The sequence below is a fragment of the Delphinapterus leucas genome, chromosome 4, assembly GCF_059928025.1.
Source record: "Delphinapterus leucas isolate spDelLeu-1000000601 "Yukka" chromosome 4, BTC_Dleu_Yukka2, whole genome shotgun sequence".
Classification (NCBI taxonomy): domain Eukaryota; kingdom Metazoa; phylum Chordata; class Mammalia; order Artiodactyla; family Monodontidae; genus Delphinapterus; species Delphinapterus leucas.
In genome coordinates this window covers 29,020,485-29,043,983 of record NC_143132.1, presented here as the reverse complement: position 1 = coordinate 29,043,983, position 23,499 = coordinate 29,020,485, and the positions used below count along the sequence as shown (strand labels likewise).

The 23,499-nt window shown below is 36.9% G+C and overlaps 1 protein-coding gene across 1 annotated transcript in view; it reads right to left on the bottom strand.

The window, feature by feature from the left end:
* SAMSN1 (SAM domain, SH3 domain and nuclear localization signals 1) overlaps positions 1 to 15,288 on the bottom strand; it is a 109,034-nt gene extending 93,746 nt beyond the window's left edge. Inside the window, exons 1-3 of the mRNA XM_089910383.1 lie at positions 15,252 to 15,288; positions 12,972 to 13,058; positions 6,397 to 6,476 (exon numbers count right to left, since the gene is read on the bottom strand). Coding sequence (XP_089766509.1) covers positions 6,397 to 6,476; positions 12,972 to 13,058; positions 15,252 to 15,273 — 189 coding nt within the window. The 5' untranslated portion in view covers positions 15,274 to 15,288. The remainder of the gene's footprint in view (positions 1 to 6,396; positions 6,477 to 12,971; positions 13,059 to 15,251) is intronic.
* Between the last annotated feature and the right edge of the window lie 8,211 nt (positions 15,289 to 23,499).

Genomic DNA, 23,499 nt, shown 5'->3' with positions numbered 1-23,499 from the left:
AAGAGGCAAAATGTAGAAACTGACAGAGTAGCTGAAGTGATGGAAACTAGTACGGAGTGATTGGATTTTATTTTGCCATTGAGTGTAGCATGTGGATTTTTAAAGAATTAGGCCCACATTTTCAGGCTTGTGTTCCCTTTTAAAGATATCAACTAGTTTGGCACAGTTTAAGCTACCAGAATACGTTTGCTAGTCATTTTTTAAATTATATAATTCTTTTAAAAATGAGAATAATACTGGAACTTCCCTGGTGGTGCAGTGGTTAGGAATCCGCCTGCCAATGCAGGTGACACGGGTTCGAGCCCTGGTCCGGGAAGATCCACATGCGTGGAGCGGCTGAGCCCATGCGCCACAGCTACTGAGCCTGTGCTCTAGAGTCCGTGAGCCACACTTACTGAAGCCCTCGTGCCTAGAGGCAATGCTCCACAATAAGAGAATGAGACGCCACAATGAGATGCCCACGCACCGCAATGAAGAGTAGCCCCTGCTCACTGCAACTAGAGAAAGCTGCATGTAGCAACGAAGACCCAACGCAGCCAAAAATAAATTAATTAATTAATTTTTAAAAATGAGAATAATACTGAGAAATACCCAAATAATTCCTATCAACCTCTTAAGATGATCAAGAGGTGAAAATGCCCACAGATATTTAGAATTAGAACCTGGCTAGATAACACAGCTCATTCATAAAATTCATTTGTTACTACCAGCCATTTCCTTTTCTGTGAATAAACTAAAAGTTAAAATGAAGGTTGCTTAAGCTCTTTTCCTTGCTTTAAAAGGGAATATAGATAGATAGATAGATAGAGTATAACTTTGGCTACTGAAATAAGATCTAGTCTGATTTTAACTTCATTTCACCAGAGACAAAAATGTACATTACATAACATTCAATGTTTTCTTAATACCAATTAAAGCCACTCTTTAAAGTCTTAAAGTTAAAAAAAAAAAATAAAAGAGGTTACATTCTATTCTAGCTACCAAATAGAGTTCTACTTCTCTCTGTTTGTGAAATGAGTTATAATATTGGTCTTGGGATGCAGGAATCCACCTCCACCTGTCCTCCACCTGTAGCCTCAAAATATTATTAGGTAGCTCTGGTGGTTTTAAAATATACCCACAAATTGTTTTATACTGCTCTCTTCAAAAGATGGGTCATAAGGCCCCTCCCCTTAGTATGAGCTGGATTTAATAACTTGCCTTTAACAGATAAAATAAGCTGGAAGTGATGGTATATGACTTCTGAGACTAGATCTTAGAAGGCATTTTGGTTTCCTTCTTACTCTGTGTCTTAGACAACTCACTCTGGGAGAAGCCAGATTCCATGCTGTGAGGACACTCAAGCAGCCCCATGCGAAGTTCAACATGGTGAGAGACTGATGCCTCCAAACAGCTCCTCCCACAAGGAGCTGAGGCCTCCTGACTGCGGCCACGAGAGGGAGTTTGGAAGCAGTTCTTTCAGCTTAGGCAGCCTTCAGATGCCATTTTAATTCCAACTTCATGAGAGACCCTGAGCTAGAATCACCCAGCTTGACCACTGCCAAACTCCTAACTCACAGAAACTGTGGCATAATAAATGTTTGCTGTTTTAAGCCCTTAAATTTAGGGGTAATTTGTTATGCAGCAACAGATAATATAGTAGCTAAAGTTATATAATGGAGAAGAAAGTACTTGAAAATAAGAACAATGCACAACATCATTAGTTCATCTTTAAGTGATCACATCACACGTAAAGACTATTTTTTAGTTGACACTTTCAGGAGCTATTTAAATAATCTGTCATTTTGGCCTCTTTTTTTTTTTTCCTGCCTTATGGTTTGTTCACAACTTTGCTTAGAACCACAGAAAAGTTGTCTGATGAAACCTAATGAGGGACCTGCCTCTGCTGCTTGTTAACAAGAGGATCACAGCATAACCTTAAAGCTCTTCCCTAGTCACTTGGTGTCATGACCTCAGTTAAGCTCACCAAAAAGCAATTCTGCTTTGATCTAATATACACACCTTTCCCAACAATGCTGTGCTGTACTGGATACAGTTTTAAGTATATATATAGCCAATGAACTGTATGTAGTCCATAGATTTTTTGTTATTAATCTAATTTTCATCTTACAGACTAAATGACTAACTCCCAACTCTGGATGGTGATTACACTGCTTGAGAATTGAAGGAGGCTAGTCTAGATTGTACAGTCAGAGCTGATTCTAGACATCATCCAACTCTGTGAGCACAGTTTGGGTCTAATATCTTAAACCAATTAGGATTCAGTATTAGCAGAAGTAACCATTTTAAACATAAAGTACATCAGTTAGGAATACATTCAGCTTTGAGGAACAGAAAACCTAACAATAGTGGCTTAAACAAGTATGGGGCTTATATTTCCACACAATAAGAAGTCCAGACATAGGTGGTCCAATGCTGATGCAGTTACTCAAGAACGTCAATGATGAATAAAGCTCCACACATTTGCCTGCTTCACCATCCTTAACATGTGCCTTTTGCCCTGAGGGTTGCAAGATAGCTGCTAACTTACCAGATATCAAGTTCCAGCTCCAGGGAGGGAGAAGGGCAAAGGACAAAGCTTTCTCCTCATGGAGCTTTGCTTTATTTTTTTTCAAAAAAGAAAGCCCTCCCCAGGCATTTCTGACTACATCTCATTGGCCAGAATTGGGTTTCATGAACACCCCTAACTGCAGGGGAGGCTGACAATTCAAATACTTATCCTTACAGTTGCCATAGAAAAGAACATCAAGAAAGAGATTGATTGGGGGCTTCCCTGGTGGCGCAGTGGCTGAGAGTCCGCCTGCTGATGCAGGGGACACGGGTTCGTGCCCGGGAGCGGCTGCGCCTGTGATCCACGGCCACTGAGCCTGAGCGTCCGGAGCCTGTGCTCCGCAACGGGAGAGGCCACAGCAGTGAGAGGCCCACGTACCGCGAAAGAAAGAAAGAAAGAAAGAAATTGATTGAAAGCGTATGGAGTGATCTAACACTCTAACCTTAGGGAACCTAAGGTTTTGGGGAATATACATATATTTTTATAAAAATATAAACATATATTTACATGTAAATATATATAATAAAATATATTTTTATTATATATTTATATGTAAATATATTATAAATATATTTATATATTTTATAAATATATTGTGTATAAATATATTTATTTTAATATTTAAAAAATTCATTCATTCAGCAACACTTTTTCCACGGAAGTTGCTCAGGGAGAAAATGTTTTGGTGCATTCCTGGCTGGAGGTACTTGACAGTGCTGAAAACCACTAGCACTGAAAGTAATAAATGTTATCCCTCTTCTATATCATGAATATGAATGGTGCTCTGAAGGCTGAATGCAACCAAAGAATTTACATGAGAAATGAGGCATGAAACATTTTTGAAAATATATTAGCCCAAAGTCCGTATTACTGCATATTTTATACCCTTTTCAATATGCTACAAAAGGTTTGAGCCATCAACTGAATGCTGCAGGAAAAGAACAAACAAGAACAAGGATACAGAAATCAAGGCTGGGAGTCAAGTTGCCGCAAGATGTTCTTTATGGTCGTTATAATGATCACAGTACCAGGCAGCTGGCTTTGCTTCAAACTCTCCCCTTGAGCACTTCTCCTGCAAGCCTGGTCCTCCAACAAACTAATCCCAGGCCAAGTAGACAAAAATATTCACGGAGTAAAGGCAGTATCGGAGAAAGCATTCCATAAATATCTTCCCCCACTCCGGCCACTTGGTTCCTTGTACTTTCTTTTACTTCTGAGATCATCTTCTCAGTTTGAGAACATGAAGGAAGCATGTCTGGTTGGATGTATTCTGGCTGGAAATTCAATTCATGTTTAAATCTTTTATTCTGAATGTTTGTATTGTCCAAAATATATTTTGTAGGCATGGTCCTAGGGTAATAATAACTATAATATGTTTTACATCTTATGAACTTTATCCCATGTTAATGATATTCAGTAAAATTGCCAGTGATATGAATATATTCACCCTTTTAAGATATTATTCAGTATTTTGATCCTTTCTACTTTTATATAGTTCTAAAAAGTTCTGTAATGAATGCATATCATTCCTGTAATATGGAACAACTCTCAACTTTGGTTTTTCCAGGAGGCTGCTCTCTTCCCAGACCAGACCTGAACCTAGTTGGGGCTTGTAAAGTGAAAATACGTGAGACATCAAGTCTGCAGACAAGTTCTCATCAACTATCTGGTTCCCCGAGTCTCATGGTTCATGTACTGAGCCTCCTCTGAAAACTCACATAAAAATACTGATTCCTGGACCTCAGACATGATAATTCAGTTGGACCGGGGTATGGCCCAGAAACCTGCATTTTAAACAAATACCCTAAGTTATTCTGATATAGATGGTCCCCAAGCCACACTTGGAGAAATAATGCTCTGGTAAGTCATTTGCTCACATGATGAGAGGCCACAGTCTGTGCCAAAGTCCATTCTTATGGATTCCACCAAAGGGCCAGTTTCCCCTTCACACCAGAGAATGGTTCCCTCTCTCCTTCATCTTTCAAAGGATAAACTGCTTCTACTTTTCTTTTCCTCAGTCACAAGGAGTTAATATATTAATAATTTTCATAGCGCTGCTTAATATTTAATAATACTCTGTTACACTGAAGTATTCTGTCATACAGAAAAAGTGTTTCTAAATTAACTAAGCTCAACTGAATGCCTACTGTGAATAAGAAGAGGGATATTAAAGATAGATAAGACCACCTCCCAACTCTCAAATGAAGATTTCTAGATTAGATAGCTCCTGCCTGTCTGTCACTGGGTATGAATTCCCTCAACTAATCTTTAGTGATAAACTACATAGTACATTTGAATGGTTACCATTCTAGAAGAATCATTTCTTAGCCAATTAAACTGTACAGAAAGTTTGGTGTTAAAGATTTACCTTTAACCCTTTAGTCTAAGAATGTTCTATATCATTTTCTTATTTCTAAGAGATAGTTCTATTTTTCTACTAAAGACCTAAAGAAGAATTCCTCTGGGCACAAAACATGTCAGGGGAGCTCTTACTATAAACCAGTTGTTATTTTTTCCTTGCTATCAGACAGTGTTTCACTTAAGCTCATCTAAATTTGGGAGGATGAGACTGCATGTTTCAGAGATAATCTGTCAGCTGTGCTCGTGAAAGGGTCATTAAATTCTTGCAAAGAGTAAGAGGAGAAGGAAGAGGAAAGAGAAGAGACGAGGCTCTGTAGCAACAACTAAATTTTTAAAAACATCTCTTAAATGCCAGCCATGAGGCTAAGTGCTTTAATGAAGTATTTCACTTAATCCTCATGACAGCCATGAGATATAGGTTCTTTATAGATTGATTTTACAGATGATGAAAACTGAGGCATCGATAGATTAAGTAAATTGCCCAAGGTCATATAGCTACGAGGGCCAAACTAAGACTCCAGCGGAGCTCTGTCTGTTTTCAGAGCTCTCAACCGTACACTGCAGGAGAACCCATTGGTTGACAGACTTCCCGGCAAAGTGCAAGCTGGTGCAGCAGCCCTCTCTCGGGAGCATAGTTCTATAACTCTGGCGGCATCAGAGCAGCCAGCAGGAACTGTGCTTGATCAAAAGTTATGGTCCACTGTCTAACTCATCGGAGGACCTCCGACAGCCTCAGAAATCAGGCTGGATTTAGGAATTTGAGTTCCCTTTCCTCACCAAATCAACCCCTCATAATTCATGTGCTACATACCATCTGCCTATTGATCAATCTACTGTGCTGAGGAAGGTCAGTTCTAACTTTTCTAATAAAACCATCAGAATGATTAAAGAGAACCCTATGGCTGTCAGAAAAATATCAAAAATCAGTATGATGACTGAGTTGGCCCTATTGACTCATATATGATTTTTTGTTACAGGGTGAATAGCAATTATTTGGCTGTTAATTAATGCTATGTTGTTATTATTAGGGAGGCCCAAGGTTCAGACATTCTTAATTGCTTGAACTCCTGGGCTAATTAATGCAAGTTTTAAAGGGCTATGTCAGAAATCACAGTATATGTTTTTACATCAAGCATAAAACGTGAGGGACATGCCCCTCACTGAAGATTGCCAGATAGTTCTAAACACTTAGCACAGGTTTTGCCAGAGAAAATCCCAGTATATTAATTTACCGAGTTCAGAGTTACTTATCAAAAGGCTATAGAGCATGATGTTTTGCATAATCAAAATGGTTTATTAACTCGTCATCATTTAATTTTTTCATTTATATTCCAATTCACAGAGACATAAGCATATGAATTACAAAACAGCCTGCAGTAACTAAATACAAAATAGCTACAAGTCTAAGTATTGTACACTACGTACACATCAATAACAAGATGATTTTCACAAAACACCGTGTAAATGTTGATTATTTACATTACCTGATAAGGAATGCCTTGGAGTTTTTTTCCTTGAAGAGTATGTCTATTATTACTCAAAAGAAAATCATCTTCATTTAGATCTATGAAAAGAGGTAAGTGTTACACAGAGATTATCAGAAGTTACAAGACTTAAGAAGTTTAAGTGAAATTGAATACCTAAATACTTTTCTTTAGTCTATTAAGGCCTTATATTGACTAGACCATGAATGTTTACTTTCTTAAAGATACACTGTTCTTATAAGAAACCAATCAAAGTAAAATAGAAATTTAACAAAAAAAAAACAAAGAATGCCTCTGACCAGCTGTGTCCTTGAGTAAGCCATGGAACTTTTCTGGGACTCAGTTTCCTTCCCACTTATAGAAGAGTAGCATCTGAGCTGCTAAACCACTTCTAACTCCAAAATGCTATGAGGTAATGTTATCACCTCACTTGTTTCTGTTAAACCGAGATTTCCATCCCTGGCATTTTGAGCTTTATTAGCTTATGTCTTCTCAACATGAATTATTTATGTTGAAATTCTTCTCTGCCTGCTTTGGTAAAAGCTTTGGAGTGTGTCATCCGTTTGCTTGCAGCTAAATGAAACCTTTTCAAAAGATAGCAGCATTTCCCTTTCAGGCCCTGTAAAAGGGGCTCCATTTATATAAATCTGACATACACAGTGCGCTAAAAGAAGACAGGACTTCATGGATCACTTACTCCAAGCCCCATAGTTTACAGATGAGGATACTGAGACCCACAGAAATCACCTGGCCTCCAGGCCAATGGCTTTTTCTTTCACCTTCACTCCCTTTTACTTCCAGTCACTACTACTACTTCAAGTTTCCACTATTCCTCATTCTTGTATTCTGAGGGGGAGGAAGGAAGAGGCAAGGCCTACCTTCCACGCATAGTGAAAAACAGAAGCAGGTTTATCCCCCCATCCCCATTATAGCTATGGTTAAAAGATATATTATATTCACAGCTCAGTCTCAGAATTATTTACACCACTTAGTTAATATTTCACGTCAGAGTCACCACACTACAGGGCTCCAGAAAATGCTGAAATTTTAAAATGAGCTGGTTTTGTGATCTGGTTCTTTGAAGAAAGATCTGCCATCACACAGTCAGAATGATAGAAACAGAGATTTTACACTTTTTTTAAAAATTTATTTTCTGTACTTAGAAAAAAAAATATTCTTTCCTCTGTTCCTATATTCCTTTTCATCTCTTTTCTTTTTTTTTTTGATCCCTCGAAACTGAATTTTGGAGAGCTCCCTCTATAGTTACTCTTTCGGGCTCAGGAAAACACCAGTGAAATAGACTCCTGTACCCTCGAATCTGGAAGCCACAGAGTGAGGGATGTGCACAATGCATTTATATCACGTACATAACAGTGCAAGGCAGTAAAACGAGTGATTCATACACTACGGTGGGAAGAGAGCACCAGGACCCAGAGTACTCCCAGAAGATGCAGGGCCTCAGTGGAAGCTTGAAGAATGGAGATTGTTTGGAAAGGCAGAAGCAAAGGAAAAGTTACAGATACAGCAGCAATGCTGTGAACACCAGCCTATAGTGTGGAATAAGTGGAACATGTTTAATTAAATGTAGAAATTGAGATTGGTCACGTCAGAGGGCAGTTGTAGATATTGCACAAGAGGAGGTGAGCCTGGGTGGGTGAGTAAGGCCAAATGGCAATGGACCTTGAGTGCCAGGTGGAGGAATGTGGACATAACCCACGAGACCAGTGCTGCAAATATAAACATCTACAGAAGGCAAATAAGTAATTTAACTCAATGAAGTGAATTTTGTCAAGGAGACATTGGGAGATCTGTGGTGAGGTGAAGGTCCGTCCGCCATTGCTAACGGGCAGCCATTGTTCTCAGCTCTCTCAACAGAAATCACCTTAGACTTTGGACCCAGGATTGGCAATGTCCCTCATGTTTCTCAACAGAGTATAAATATATGAAGTTTAAGGTAAAAGTTCTTGATTTTTAAAATACTGTACGGCCTAAACAAGCTTTTTCTCAAAATAAATTTATTTCTAAAACTACCCATTTGTGGCCTCTGCTTAAAAAATGGGAGATTTATGAGGGTTTTGGACGAAGAAAGGGACACCAGGAAAATGGCATTTTATGAAGATTAACTCTTTGTTTTGTAATCTTATACATTTCATTTATTTCTAACCTCCCAAATGTTACCCTGCCAAAAACATTTATAAAGATAGGAGCAATTTGGTCTGAAGCAGCAACAAAGGCAATAGTTGAATTAGGCAATATGCAGGTTATATTTTCCAAAGACAGCCACAACCATATCTCCCATAGCACATGTTCTTCTGCAATGTGACCTTAGCACTCCTCCACCAAGAAATGGAGTTTAATTCTCCTTCTGCTGAATTGAACTGGCCATAGTGATTTGCTTGTCACAGGAGAATGCAGTGGAAGTGATGTGTTGTGACCTCTAAGTCTGGGTCAGAAGAAGGCTGGCAGCTTCTACCTGGGTCTCTTGTGATACTCAGGCTCAAGACACTTCCTTGTGTGATGTGTGAAGCTCCCTCTCATGTCTTTCCCTCCTGAAACCCAGGCTTTAGCCTGGGAAAAGCTCAAATTACATGGAGAGGCCACATATTAGTTCTCCAGTTGACAGCCCCAGCTGAGCCCAACCTGAAGTCAACCCAGACAAGTACCAGACATGTGAGTGAAGAAACCTCTAGATGACTCCAGCCACCAGACATTTAAGTCTTCCTCAGTCATTCAAGTCTTCCTAGAGGAAGCCTCAGACGTTGTGAAGCACTACCCTGACTGAATCTCTGACTGGCAAAATCCATGAGCCGAACAACATTTTGCTTTATGTCATTACGTTTTGGGGTGGTTTATTGTAGCAACAGATTATCTGTACATGCATGAACTACATCAGTGGGTCACAAAAGACAGTGTACATAAGAATGTATCTTCCAGCATAAACGTTCAGACTCCAACTGCCCTTCAAATGCAGATGCAGAAAAAAAAATGGGATTTGATTAAAAAAGCAATATCTCTAATCAGCTTCTAGGTGATTCTAATGGAAATTAGACTTCGGACCATACTCAGGTAACAATAATTCTAGTAAGAACTCTCCTAAAGAATTGAAGGGACACCAAGATTCATTTGTATAAAACACTAGAACTCAGAGTGTTCTTGTCATTCTATTCAGAAAGGCTTCCTTAGAAATAAAAGAGGCCTGCTGTGGCAAGCAGCCTTTGCTTAGGAAGTTTATTCCCGCATCATAAGCAGACATTCCGGTGTGAGATCAGACTTCTCTCTGTCATTCCTCATGTAGTCCAGTCTAAACAGAGTTAAAGTACATGCTCTTGGGAAATAATGTCTCAATCAAATTGTGGTCCCTGAAAATTAAGCAGAACGGTAAATGCACCTGTGACTCTATACATTCACCATCTTGAAAATGAGGGTATCAAGCCAGTAAAGAAGAAGACTGAATAAGATCTCGAGAAGTTAAACTGAAATCTTTATATGCTTATGCTTACTCTGAAAAGGCTGGCCAAATAATGATACTGACTAGAATTCAAGAAAGAATATTTCAAACTAATGGTAACTCCAGTGTTAAACTGGAAGGTCCTAATGTCTTTACCAATGTGGTTTTTATAATGAATCTCATCAAAATCATATGTAAAGAGGATTCATTTTAAAAATAATTTTGCAGCGGCATGAGTAGAGTTAATTTTCCTTCCATCACTAACCATGTTTCCTGAATGTATCCAGCCCCTTATATCCTTTACAAACATAGCCAATTATTTTCACATATTTTCTGTTTCATGGAATAGTATCACAGTAACACCATTTGAAAAAAATCTCTAAATCTCCAAGTGCGTTTTGTTTCCTTTACCATTTTTTAAATTTTGCTTTGTTTTTATTCTTTGTACTTTCTGGTATAAAATAATGAAAACCCTGTTCTTGAAAATATCTCTACTTAAATCACAACTTGATCTTGGGTAAATTCCAATTCATAGATTTCAAAGTATATTCTTTTCAGGCTTTTTCCCCCCCATAAAACTAAGGCCAAAACAAATTTAAAGATTTTTAAAATCGATTTTAATTTTACTAAAATGAATATTATGAATATTCTGCCTGTTTAGAATGCTAAAAATAAAACAATTAACACGAATTATAGATTAATATCCCTTGATACCTAAATTATGCCAATCTTTCAGTTGTAAAGTCCTGAGCACTCAACTTAGGCTGCATGTATTTTACAGATGTAGTCTCAGTATCACAGATGTAGATTTAGATGAAAGTATTCTTAGAAGAAGGAAATGGACTACATAAACTAAAAATGCTTCTGGCTCTCAACTATTGTGATAAAATTTGTCTTAAGCAACATAACATAATCATGTTATTGGGGTATGTGAATATCTTTATGGATTAAAATACCAGGCACAAATCCTTGGCTAAATATAGCCTGTGGAAGTTTCTTTCATCAGGCTCAATACTCTTCAGGACTGAATTGCTGTTAATATAACTTGTGTCATGTGGAAATACCATTTTGATATTGAAATTGAGAGGAATGGACTTCTTTTGTTCTTGAAGTATGTAATAGATTCTTTAGGAGTTTATGTCACTCCTGTCATTTCCCTATATGTTTTCTTCTGTTTTATTGAAAGATGGTCTTTACAATTTCATCATTAGTGTTCAATAAAAACATGGTCTGTGGATGATAACAACAATGCACCTACCTATCTTCACCTCAGTAAACTTCACAGTCTGCCTATCCTCAAGCCCAGTAAACCACTCTTGAGTAATTATGCAATTAACAGCTAAATAGTAGTGTTTAAATTGAGAAAGAAATATTATAGGTTGATATGTAGGGCACAGATTGCTTAGAAATACTCTGAGCCTTCCGAAGGAAACTACTACACCCATAAAATTCAAGTCCACAGCTTGTGGCTCTCCCTCTCCCACTAAATTTCTCCCTTCAATTTACAATGGAACCGACAGCCTTGGTCTCAGGCCATCAACTCTTTCTAGCACAGCATTAATCCCTAAGAAATGTCCTGTGACTCAGCTGGTACTGCTGAAATGTCAGCTGAACTTCTTAGGCACACACGCACACACACACACACACACACACTCTCTCACACACACTCACACACATACACAGACTGAACACAGGGGTGCTTAAAAATCTGAGAAATATCAAAGCTGAAAAGTCTTCTTTAAAGGCTTTCTTTTTTGTTCTCTGACAATGAAAAGATCACTAATCAGAAGCACTTCAACTCAGGCCAAGATTTTCTGCTGCTTTGTCAGTGTAGCTATAATAGAATTACTTACCTATTACTGCTAAATTTAAAACAAAAACAAAACCCACAGCATTCTACAAAAAGGATGTTAAAGAAAATAGAATACTTGAAGAGTTTTATGGCAAAATTTATGACTAAAAATAATCTGTAATATAGTTATACCTTCTTTATTCACAGATTAATGTACAATAATCTAAAACTAACACGTGCTTATTAAAGAGATGGCTGAATGAATGGATGGGTGGATGAATGTTTGATTAACTGAGGTGTGAATGAATACAGCTAGCATTCATGAGGTGAAGACAGAATCCAATCAAAATACAATATTAATAAAAGATTTCCTATAATTAGAAGAAAATATCTAAAATAATCCCAAAATGTTTCACCTATTTATTTATTTATAATGGAGAAATCTGTGAATATTTAAAAATTAAGTTAAAACTATTTACCAAAACATTATTCAATCTTGGATAAAATTGATATATTTCAAAGGAAAATGGTTATTTTCATAAATAATTACTTTGTAAATCTATGAGCTCCTTCATGGAGCTCAAAAGGCAAAATCTGAACAGAGTGTATAATCAAACCATTAAATTCCTGACTACAAAAATACATTATAATTCCCTTTGTCCCCAAATATTAAAAAATCTTTTAAAATTAAAAATCAGAAACTCTTAAATAATCAATAACTAATATGAGCAATTAGTTCTTGTTCCAGTAACATTGGAAGGAGAATACCAAGTAGTAGATCAACTTTTTATGTTCTTGTTCATCTTTCTGAACTCTTATGACTTTCTGTTTTATTCATTACCTTCCCAAAGTTAAGTAATTTTAATTATGAAGTCTTTTATTATTCATACATTTTCCTATACCTGACTGCTAATTTGCTTTTCTTGGGATTTTTTAAATCATAAAATGACATAATTTTGCATTAATAGTCAAGTTTATTTCTCTTAAATTCTTAAAGAAAACCTAAAAATCACAACTGTTAATATATTTTTGCATTCTTTTAGACATTAAAGACTTTCAAATATTTTTGCAACTGATTCTTTGCTTCAACAGGCAACTTAATTACATTCTACTTCCTTTCTGCATGTCTGTGTGTATCTACACACACACACACACACACACACACACGTATATATTCTATTAGGAATATATACATTCTATTCTATTAGTTTTTCCTTTTTAAGTAGACCACAGTGCACTGCTTATTTTAATGAAGAAAGATGTAAATTTTTCTTACCTGCCCTTTAAACTGCTTTGGGCAAATGCAAAGTCAGCTGAACTAAATTTAGCAATTACCTTTTAGCTGACAGAGTCTTCTGATGTGGGAATCATTCTCAGGCTTGCTGGGTTCCTGCCAAGTTGTGTCATTCACAGTTTTTCCCTCTAAAGCAAAGCAGAAGACTGGTTAGAAGAATTCACGGCAACATCTGTGTAAGAAATTTGATATCAAAACAAGTTCAGCACACGGTTGTAACTTGGTAAGTAATATGTTAAGAAAGCATTGCGGGGCTTCCCTGGTGGCGTAGTGGTTGAGAGTCCGCCTGCCGATGCAGGGGACATGAGTTCGTGACCCGGTCCGGGAAGATCCCACATGCTGCAGAGCGGCTAGGCCCGTGAGCCATGGCCACTGAGCCTGCGCGTCCGGAGCCTGTGCTCCGCAACGGGAGAGGCCAAAGCAGTGAGAGGCCCGCGTACCGCAAAATAAAAAAAGAAAGCATTGTGGTTCGTTCTGGGGAGTTCTGGTCCCTGAAGGACACTCCCAGATGTTCTGTGGGCTCTCATTTATTTCCATAAACTACATAAGCACTCAAGCATAGATGGTAGAAGGTTGCTACTGAAATACCTGTTGATAGCTTTTGATTACATTATTCTTTGGAGTATTTTTCTTGAATTAATAACCACTTATTTTTTATACATCAATTAAAGTAGCTCCACCCTCCACATTCTTCACTGTTGGTTTTTTTTTTTTTTTTTTTTTCCGGTACGCGGGCCTCTCACCGCTGTGGCCTCTCCCGTTGCGGAGCACAGGCCCCGGACGCGCAGGCTCAGCGGCCATGGCTCACGGGCCCAGCCGCTCCGTGGCATTGTGGGATCTTCCCGGAACGGGGCACGAACCCGTGTCCCCTGCATCGGCAGGCGGACTCTCAACCACTGCACCACCAGGGAAGCCCTCTTCACTGTTTTAAACAAAATGATTAAGCGTGTAGAGAGAACATTGAGTTGTTTCAAGAAACGCTTAAGATCCTTGACTGGGAGAACCATGATTTTCCCAGACTTGTCTTTTTAACACGTGGAGCAGGGTCTAGACATGTTGTAAAGAAGTGAACTGCACCAGAATAAAGAACTGGAATCCCTTCTAATCTGTTTACTGAGGACTAATCATCCCACATGATGTATCACACCATTGATAAAGCAAATTTTAAATAATGCGACAAAAGCATCACACAAACTCAGCATGCTGTGCTGTTTTTAAAGTCGGTATTTGCTCTCATATTTGACTACACAGAAGGCAGGTGATCATCAAGAATTATCTTAGCATGGACACCCCTAGAGTCCTATGTGCACAAACTGAATACGCTATGAGAAGGGCATATACAAGTGGAAAATAAAAGAGTGACTACTTCCTTTTATTTCAGATCATGCACTATTCAAATCAGGGCTAGTATTCAAAATATTTAGCAACTACTGCCCACAGGGCCTTGACTAATGAGATGGGACTCAGCCCCTGTAGATGTTGCCACTGGAAGAATATCAGACCCAATTAAAATGCAGATGCCCTTGGTAGATGCATCCACGGATGATCATCACTTTGGCCTGAGCGTGCTTTTCATACCCTATCCAGGAACCTGGTTTTGAAAAAGGGAAAAAGGGGATTTGAGCATCCAACTTCTAGGTGCTGCTGGGGAAAAAGGGTACCCCCAAGTTTGCTGAACTGCATAAAAAATGAATTATTCACTGAATAATCCAGTTGTTTTGTCACTACAAATGTTTTACGATTAGTATAAAACATTCTATTTTTCTATATTCTGTAAAGGAAAGAGAGATATCTTCCATTAACTTTCTAAAAATAATTAGATATTTACTTTAAAATTAAAATACAAATCAAGTCAAGTGCCCCTATTATTACTATGGGTACTGTAACCACAGAAACTGAAGAAAAGCTCTGGTGATTGAAATGCTGAGGAAAGTCTTTCATAATTCAACCATTTTTTATTTCTTTTTTATTCATTCCTAGATTCCTAGATATGAAAAGATATCTAAGAGATCATCTTGACCGTGGACCTTCCAAGCTGAATTTGGGAAATTGGAAGATAGTCAGCCAATAAGCCAAAAAGAATTATTTTTTTTAATATAAAAGGAAATTATTCTGAATAAATCAATGGTTTATTTGTCTTAGCCATTTAAAATTAGAATGGAACCACATTTCTTATTTTTAATTTCTTCTATAAAATTCAAAGACAAATCAATTTGACTTTCATCCATTACTTTTTGTTGCTTTATGGCATTAGCAGCAGAAAATCTCTCTTAGAGAAAGAGAACATATCATTTGCATGAGTAATCTTATGAATTACTAACCAAATACTTTGCTTTCAGACATAGATCTCCGGATTGACCTAGAAAAAAAAAAGAAACCAATATTTAAGTCTAGATTTAATAATTTATATTTTAAGTGAACAGAAATTAGATCACTTAGACATGTGTGCAATGTCCTGGAGAGCAGGAATAAATTCTAAGTTCTACATATGGGCCTGAATCTTCCTGACTCTGGATGGTAAAGTACAGTTAATATATATTGCCTGGAAATTTCCATGCAATATGAAGAAACTAACTTTCATGAATCTCACCACCCCTACCCCTGCAAAAAAAAAAAAAAGGGTAGGCCATTTCTACATGAATGCATCTCAAGATAATCAAATAGTTCATATGGGAAAGTTCTTTTTCAAATAATTCTATTCAATAAATACAGACAGAACATTGCAAATTGAATATATTGTACAATCCCTAATGAAACAATAAATCGGGGCAATAATTACCAGTTGCTGTTAAAGTTTTTAATTGAAAGGCCGATGGGCAACTTAGTGCTGGATGGATCAGTCTGATACCATCTGAACCCACTAAGCAACTTCACAGTTGTAAAAATAGAGACAACCAGATATATGAGCTTCCAATGTAATGCGACAGGAAATATACAGTCACTGATGACCTACTTTTAAAATATATATAGATAGATAATCAAACTTGAATCTTATCAAGCCTGGAGATCTAACTAAAAATTTACAGGAAACAGAAGAGAGAACACATGTTTAAAACACACACAAACGCACACACATATACATGCACACACACACACACAAGGATGCAATCAGTAAAATTAAAAAATATGGAAAATTCCTCAGAACGAATAATCCAGTTTCTTCAGCAAATAAATGGGGAGAAAAACCTATAAATTAAGAAACATGAACAGAATGCATCACATGGATCTTCTTTGCATCGTGATTCAAATAAACTAGCTACTGTTAAAAAAGCTCTTGAGGCTATCAGAGACATTTTAATACTGACTGTATACTTGGTGATATTAGGTTATTTTTCTTATTTTGTTCTAGTATGGCTGTGGTGTTGTGGTTATGTTTAAAAAAAACAATTCTTGTTTCTTAATGATATACTGGAACATGAAATTGCCTGATATGCTTTAAACAAAACCCAGTGAGGGGGGTGGGAGTGGGGAGTCAGATGGGTAGAGATGAAATAAGATTGACTATAAATTGACACTTGATTATGTTAATCAATTTACACATTGGGTGAATACACACACATAGTGTACATGTAAATAATTTTGTTAGAGCTGGAGTGTTTTCCATTATTCACCTTTTTTTTTAAGCTCAGGGTTGTAAGCAAAAACTTACATATATAATGTTTCTTTTTTTCTTAACCATTTTATTTTGGTTTGTTTTAATTTTTTAACGCAAAATGCTTATTCAGGACAACTCTTGCGAAGTAACAGGTGTTCCCAATAAAGCTACTTATAATATTATAAAGTGAAGTAGGTGCATAATGACAGGAGAGGTTATTCCCTTCAGGGGAGTGATGGACAAAAGAATTGAGGAACTCAAGAAAGTCTTCAACTTTAACTAGTTGGAATCCGAGGAGCGTGTTAATTGATTTGGCTTATGTTTGAAGATTCCTAATTCCTAATCCTTAATTAATCCTAATAATTAAGGATTCCTAATTCCTTCTGCCCCTCCATGTTTAGGTATCATCTAATCTGTAGAAGCATCAATCGTCAGCCAATGGCTGTAATTTTGTTTAAGTATTTGATTTGGGATTAGTGGGTTCCTTATCCATGGATAGAATAAACAGCTACATAGGTGGGGCGATTTTTAAGACTGAGAAGAACCCTGCTAAAAAAAAACCCTCTTTACTCCCATTCATGCTTAAAATGCCACTGATGTAGTTTAAGTAGGTAACTATGAAAATGCAACTACCCTTGCCTGGCAGGTGCTCTAAACTGTTAATCATGAAATTATCTACTTACTATGGCTGCATTTTATATCCTTACTGGGAGAAAGCTTTGAGCAGGAAAGGAAGGAAAGACTATGAAAGCACAAAGTGTTTTGTGGGAGGAAGTAGTTGGGGGAGGAGGAGAGGCAAGAGCTGTCAAAAAAGACTACATCCAGAAAGAACTTCACATGTTAACAATTTTGTCTCAGACCATTCCAGAGTGCAAGGAAGCCGTTCTTCTGTATCATCAGCAACCAATCTGGAAATTTCCCCATAAACCAACTTCCTGCTGCTATGTATTTCCTGCTTATTAGTTAAAAATCCCATTACCTTATGCAACATGTGTGTGTCGCGTCCTCTGGCAGCTTGATGTGCTGAATATAAAGCCAAGCCTGACCTAAATAACCCAAATCTCTTTGCAAACACATTTTTATTTGGATTAGAAGAACTCCAGAAGATTAATAGTTCACCGATAGAAACATGTTTTCGAGTAGGCTTCCACTTTAATCTGAGCCTAGTTTAGACACATGTTTCTTCCTCTGAAAATTTAATTTTCACATCCCTGTCTACAGGAATGTCACAACACAAGTTTCCTAAGCATAAACATAAATGTTAGCAGGGTAAAGCATACTTAGATTTGTACATGACGATTTTTAAAAAAGCACTTTGACAGGAAACCCACTAAAATAGTCCATTCAACATTGTAGAACTAAGAGAACATAAAGTTTTCAAAGTAAATTTGACTTACTTTCTTTCTGGTTTTGCATTCTCAAAATGAGAAACTTCCTGTAAAATAAAATAAAAAGTAAAATAAAATAATACTACCCCAAGAAATCAGAGAATTCAAGTATAGTTTATCTTTGAGTATAATCCAAATGCAGTTCATTTTGCCTTTTCCTAGTAAAATGACTGTATTTTAGTAATTTATTTAGTAGAATCTTGCTTCTAGTTTTTACTTTTTTCTCTCTTTGTCTTTGTAACTTTGATAAATGTTTACCTTATTGTAAGTCCGTGACAGTTAGTGAGCAAGTCTTTTAAACAAAAACCTGTAATTAAATCCTTGTAGCCTCAAGTTTATATCCCTCTTCAACCCACCAAGACCAGGGGGAGAGACACATACCAGAGTATGTTAATTACATTACCTTTCTTTAAGAAAGATGGAAAGTAGCCTATTACAATACCCTAAGTGTGTTGAAATACACCTGTGATTCATCTGACCTTTTTCTTCAGAGCCGCTGATGCTATGTAAAATCCCTTATACTCTGGCAGAAGAAATATGTTGCCACATCTTTCACCGTCCTCAAAAGAGCTTAAACTGCTTCCAGGCGCCTTTAAGAACTCTTCAGATTCTCTTTCTCATTCATCCACTCCTTCATTCAAAAAACATTTATGTTTTTGATGTTCAGTGTTTTTTGAACACCTACTATATGATAGGCAACAGACCATGTTCTGAAGGGTTTTGTTTGGTGAGGTAGGAATTTGTGTAGTTAAGGGCATTGAGACCAATATTCCACGTAGTGAGAAAAGCAAAGGCTGGAAGGAGTGGTGAACAAAAATCAGAAAAAGGGAAGTTTTTTTTTTTTTAATTAAAGTATGGTTGACTTACAATATTACATTAGTTTCAAGTATACAGCATAGTGATTCAGTATTCTTTTTGCAGATGTTACTCAAAGCTGGTTTTATTATTCCAATAGTTGACAGTATTAGCCTGAGCACTGTAAAATTCAGGAGAAGCTTTCCCCTACATAGTAACTGAGGGGGACCTTTCTCAAACCCTTATTGTGTTTTTATCAAGATTTAACTTCAAAGACAATTTGAATTACCTATTTCACATTGTTGGGTAGAACTGAAAACCCATGTACTGAAATAATCAGTCCCCAACTTGAGAAACAACTTTTGCCAAGTTAAGATGCCTGTGGATCACCCAGAGGACAACGTCTTATAGAAGAGATGTGGGGGTGAAGGTAAAAATGTGGGAGTCACGAACCAAGCCCTGAGGTGAACTGGGATATCAACAGACTTTGAGGACTTAATTGTTAGATTGATCACTCCTTCGATTCTCTGTGCTTTGTCATCAGGGGTCCTAAAAATAATCAATCTCTATCCATGGTCTTTTTATGAAATTTTTTCAGTCTGGTCTAGAAGTCTCCAAACCTCAGTCCGGAAGCTAACTGTATCCTTTTCACCACAATCAGAGGACACACAAGCTTTGTGAGGGTCATCAGGAAAGGGGATGGTCACATTTGTAGCATTTTCCTCTCATACGTATTTGGAATGTAGCTAGGAAGGAGCAAACTCCATGTTCCCATAATCTATGCAGTTTGGGCCAGTTATGTCTCAATAATCAGAATCCATCGTCATGAGTCTCATTAATTTGTTATGTGAGTTTAGATAAATTTCTTTGGATTGTGAATCTTGCACTCTTCAAAATAATTCTACCTCTTTTGAGTATAAAGAGGAAAGGTGTCTGGTCCGGAGTTAAGCAGTACAGAAGATGGATTTGAAATAGGAAAGATAGGAAACATTAGATATCTTTTGTATTTGTTATCATTTGAATCATAGTACTTTTCGAATCCACTTATTATATCAATAATTCATTGTTTTTTGCTACCAAAGAGATTTAATTCCAGATGACACAAAACTTGTGTGCAATTGAGCCCCAAGTGTTTGAATTGGGGCGGAGGGCGTATTAGTCAAGCACAGCCTCTTGCTTCAGCTGGGTGAAGCCTTAGCTAAGTTAATAAAATCAGATGTTGGACCAAAACTGGTTAAATATGTGTAGTTACTGATTGTAGTGAAAGGGACACAATTAGCTTCTAAGCTGAGGTTTAGAGACATCTGGACCAAGACTTGAAAGAATTTCATAAGACCATAGACGGAGACTGGTTAATTTTAGAACATACTTTGTCACAACATTCTCTAGGGACTATCTACTTTGTTCTATTTTACTGGAATCCGGGTCATCCAACATTTGCTTGTAATGAATCAGCTTAGGTTTGGGGATCTTTTATTAAAGAGTTTTCTTGTAATGAATACTTTGAAAAAGATTTTGAGCTAAAACTTCTTTCGAATCCTTATTAATATGAAAGAGTTAATGTAGTTCTCCTTAGGGTACTACAAAAGGGTAGAGAGAGTCAAGCACACGAAATTCAGTCTCAGGTGTGATTATATGAAGGAAAGGGATTACTCAAATAGGGCAACATCTACTTATAAGAATAAGACTTCTGTTCCCTGGGTGTTGCTTAATTGTAGATGACTACTGAACTGGTTAAGCAATTTTTAGTACTTCTTGTACCAAGCAGTCTGCTTACATAAGCAGACCATCATGCACTTTGGAGTTCAGACCCTAGGTTCTTTATTTCTGGAGGGGCAAGTCAAGAAGGACTAGACATAGCTTTATTTTTAGAACTATATCTATGTGTGTGTGTGTGTGTGTGTGTGTGTGCATGTGCGCGTGTGATACTCTGGACTACAAAAGGAAAATACCATTTCAGAGAGTCAGTGAAATCATTCTGTCTAGTCCATTAATTTGACACTTGCCATCAATACCAGCTAAAACTTGCTCCTGTTAGCCTTCATTATCCCCTAAGTCAAGCACTAATCATTAGTCTTACCTTTCATTCGCTAGGGAGTTTGTGGCTTAATTTAATTGTTATCCCTGGCAATTTTTAGGAAAATTAAAAAAATATGAAATGTAGACAAATTATTATAAATGGGCCAGTAGAAACTGAAGAATATGTCCAACCTATGTTATTTTTCAAGTAGATGACAGTAGGCTCTAGGAGCAAAGCATTTTCACATAACTATGAAACTAGGTCAAATTAAGGAAAATTTAAAAACAATTAGAAATGAAGAGAGAGAAGGTGCCATTTAAAAGAATAGAGAAATTTTGGATACCAACTGCCATATTTCTATTCTCATGCAGTCGTTACAGTTGACTGTCCTTTGGGATTGAGTCTAATATGTGCCTGTTTCTTGTGTTATTCGTTTTTAAATCTTACTTTCAAATCACAAAGTCAAAAGGAAAAATGAAGTGAAGAATATGTCAGGAGTTGTTGTTGACCAGCTAATGGAAATGTGAAAGGTATTTCTGCACAGAGAATAATGACTGACGGTAAATGATGGTGTAAATTCCATGGTGAATTTTTAAGACTGAAGAGCTGATGAGATCTGACCTTTGATTTGCAAATGAATAAATTGAGGTCCCAGATGGTAAATTGACATGTCTAGGGTCATACGTACAGTGCTTTACCTTGGTTAAATGTTAGTCATATTTTTCATTCTAATGTATTCTTTAGAATCATATAATTCATTCATTCATAGATTTATAGTTCATTCAACAAACATTTATTGAGCATCTGTCATGTACCAGACACTCTTTTAGAGTCAAAAAAGAATTACAAGTGGCTCTTCTCTCAAATATCCACCATCAATGACCGCTGCTCTCAGGATCCTGTTGGATTCCATGATTTTCCTAATTTTGAAGATTAAATGAGCTAGCCTTTATAAAATCCTTACATGATTCCAAACACACTGAAGATATTTACAGATGTTACTTCTCATTAGATTAATTATTCATTAATGATTACATGGAATTCTGATAATGAGGTAAGAATTGAACATAAATACAAACACACACACATATACATACATACATATAACTTCTTATTCAAATAAGCTAACCCAGTTTCTATTTTATTCAACTCATTCTCTTGCAAGAATAAAGATAATTCACTTGCATAACTAAAATTATTTTAACTAATATCAAAATACTGTGATTCCAAGAATGCCACATCCAAACTGAATGAGCTTATGTCTGGACATTTCTTAACCTCTTAGGCCTCAATAAAGTTCCCACAGATGTTCAAAAAAAGAAAGGGAAATTCACAGAATTTCCCTTTAAAAAAATTCTAATAGACATCTGGAAAGAGGATGCTTATGATGCTTCAAATTTAATAAAGTGGGCTAATTTTGCAGTGCACTGAAAAGCCACCAGAGAGATGAAAAAATGTATACCCAGCTTTCAGCTCTGTTCTCAAAACAAGGAGGAAGTTTGTGTGCTGGATAACAAACCATCACCCATGTGAAGGAGTCCTGCCACCTATGAGGTCCTCCATCCTGCCTCTACACCTGATTACAAACATGTGGAGAAAAATCACATGAAGAAGTCTCCTAAATTATCGAATAGATCACACCACAAAGAGAAATGTTAGTCAATATAGCTAGTTTGAGCCCAGGTGGTTAAAGCAAGTTACTAAGAATGACAAGACTTTTATAGCTTTTCTAATTTCTTGATTTAACACACTTGCGAAATAATAATGGCAGAACACTTATGGATTATCAAGCACACTTCCAAATGCTTTACATGGAGTAATTCATTTAACCCTCCCAACAATCCCGTGAGGTTTATACAGTTATTTGTCTTCAATTTACACATGAATAAACTGAGGCACGGAACAGTCAAATTCTTGCCTAAGGTCACATAACTAGTAAGTGGTAAAACTGGAATTTTATGCCTGATGCCTTAATGAGTACACAATGCTACTTCAATACTTGACTACACAGATACAAAATCTACCTGTCATCTAGATCAGAGATCCCACAAACGAACTGTTGGCCAGAAGAGAGAGTGGCTAGAGAAATGTAATACTATATGCCAGTACTAAACAAAAAACTCAGAAAGCATACTTTTATCAAAGTACTAATATGAATAGTTTAGTATTTTTTGCACATAATTCTTTTTTTTAATTGAAATATAGTTGATTTACAATGTGTTAGTTTTAGGTGCACAGCACAGTGATTCAGTTATATTTAGTTATGTATATAACTAAAGAATATATATGTAAGAATCTTTTTTAGATTCTTTTCCTTTATAGGTTATTACAAAATATTGAGTATAGTTCCCTGTGCTATACAGTATGTCTTTGTTGGTTAACAGCAGTGAGAGGCCCGCATACCGCAAAAAAAAAAAAAAAGGGCACTTCAGGAATCATTGAATTTAGATGAGAGACTGCACATTGGAGGCCCCCCAGTATATTACTGTAATAAAATTATGGTTCTCAGGGAAAACAGATTTTATCCCCCCATGAGAATGCAACGAAGAAGAAGAAGCAGAAGCAACCTCAGCTCATTGTGATGGGAAAAGTAGACTTTCTTGCCAGCCCACCAGCTCCTGTCAAAGAGTAATAACCCTATACGCTAATGAATTCTGATTTCCCCAAGAGAAGCAGGTGGTGTATGGCATCCCAACAAGGCTCATCATCTCAGGGCAGACCTTATAGCTTGTAGTGCCTGGAGAATGCACGGGTACTGTATCTAATCCATG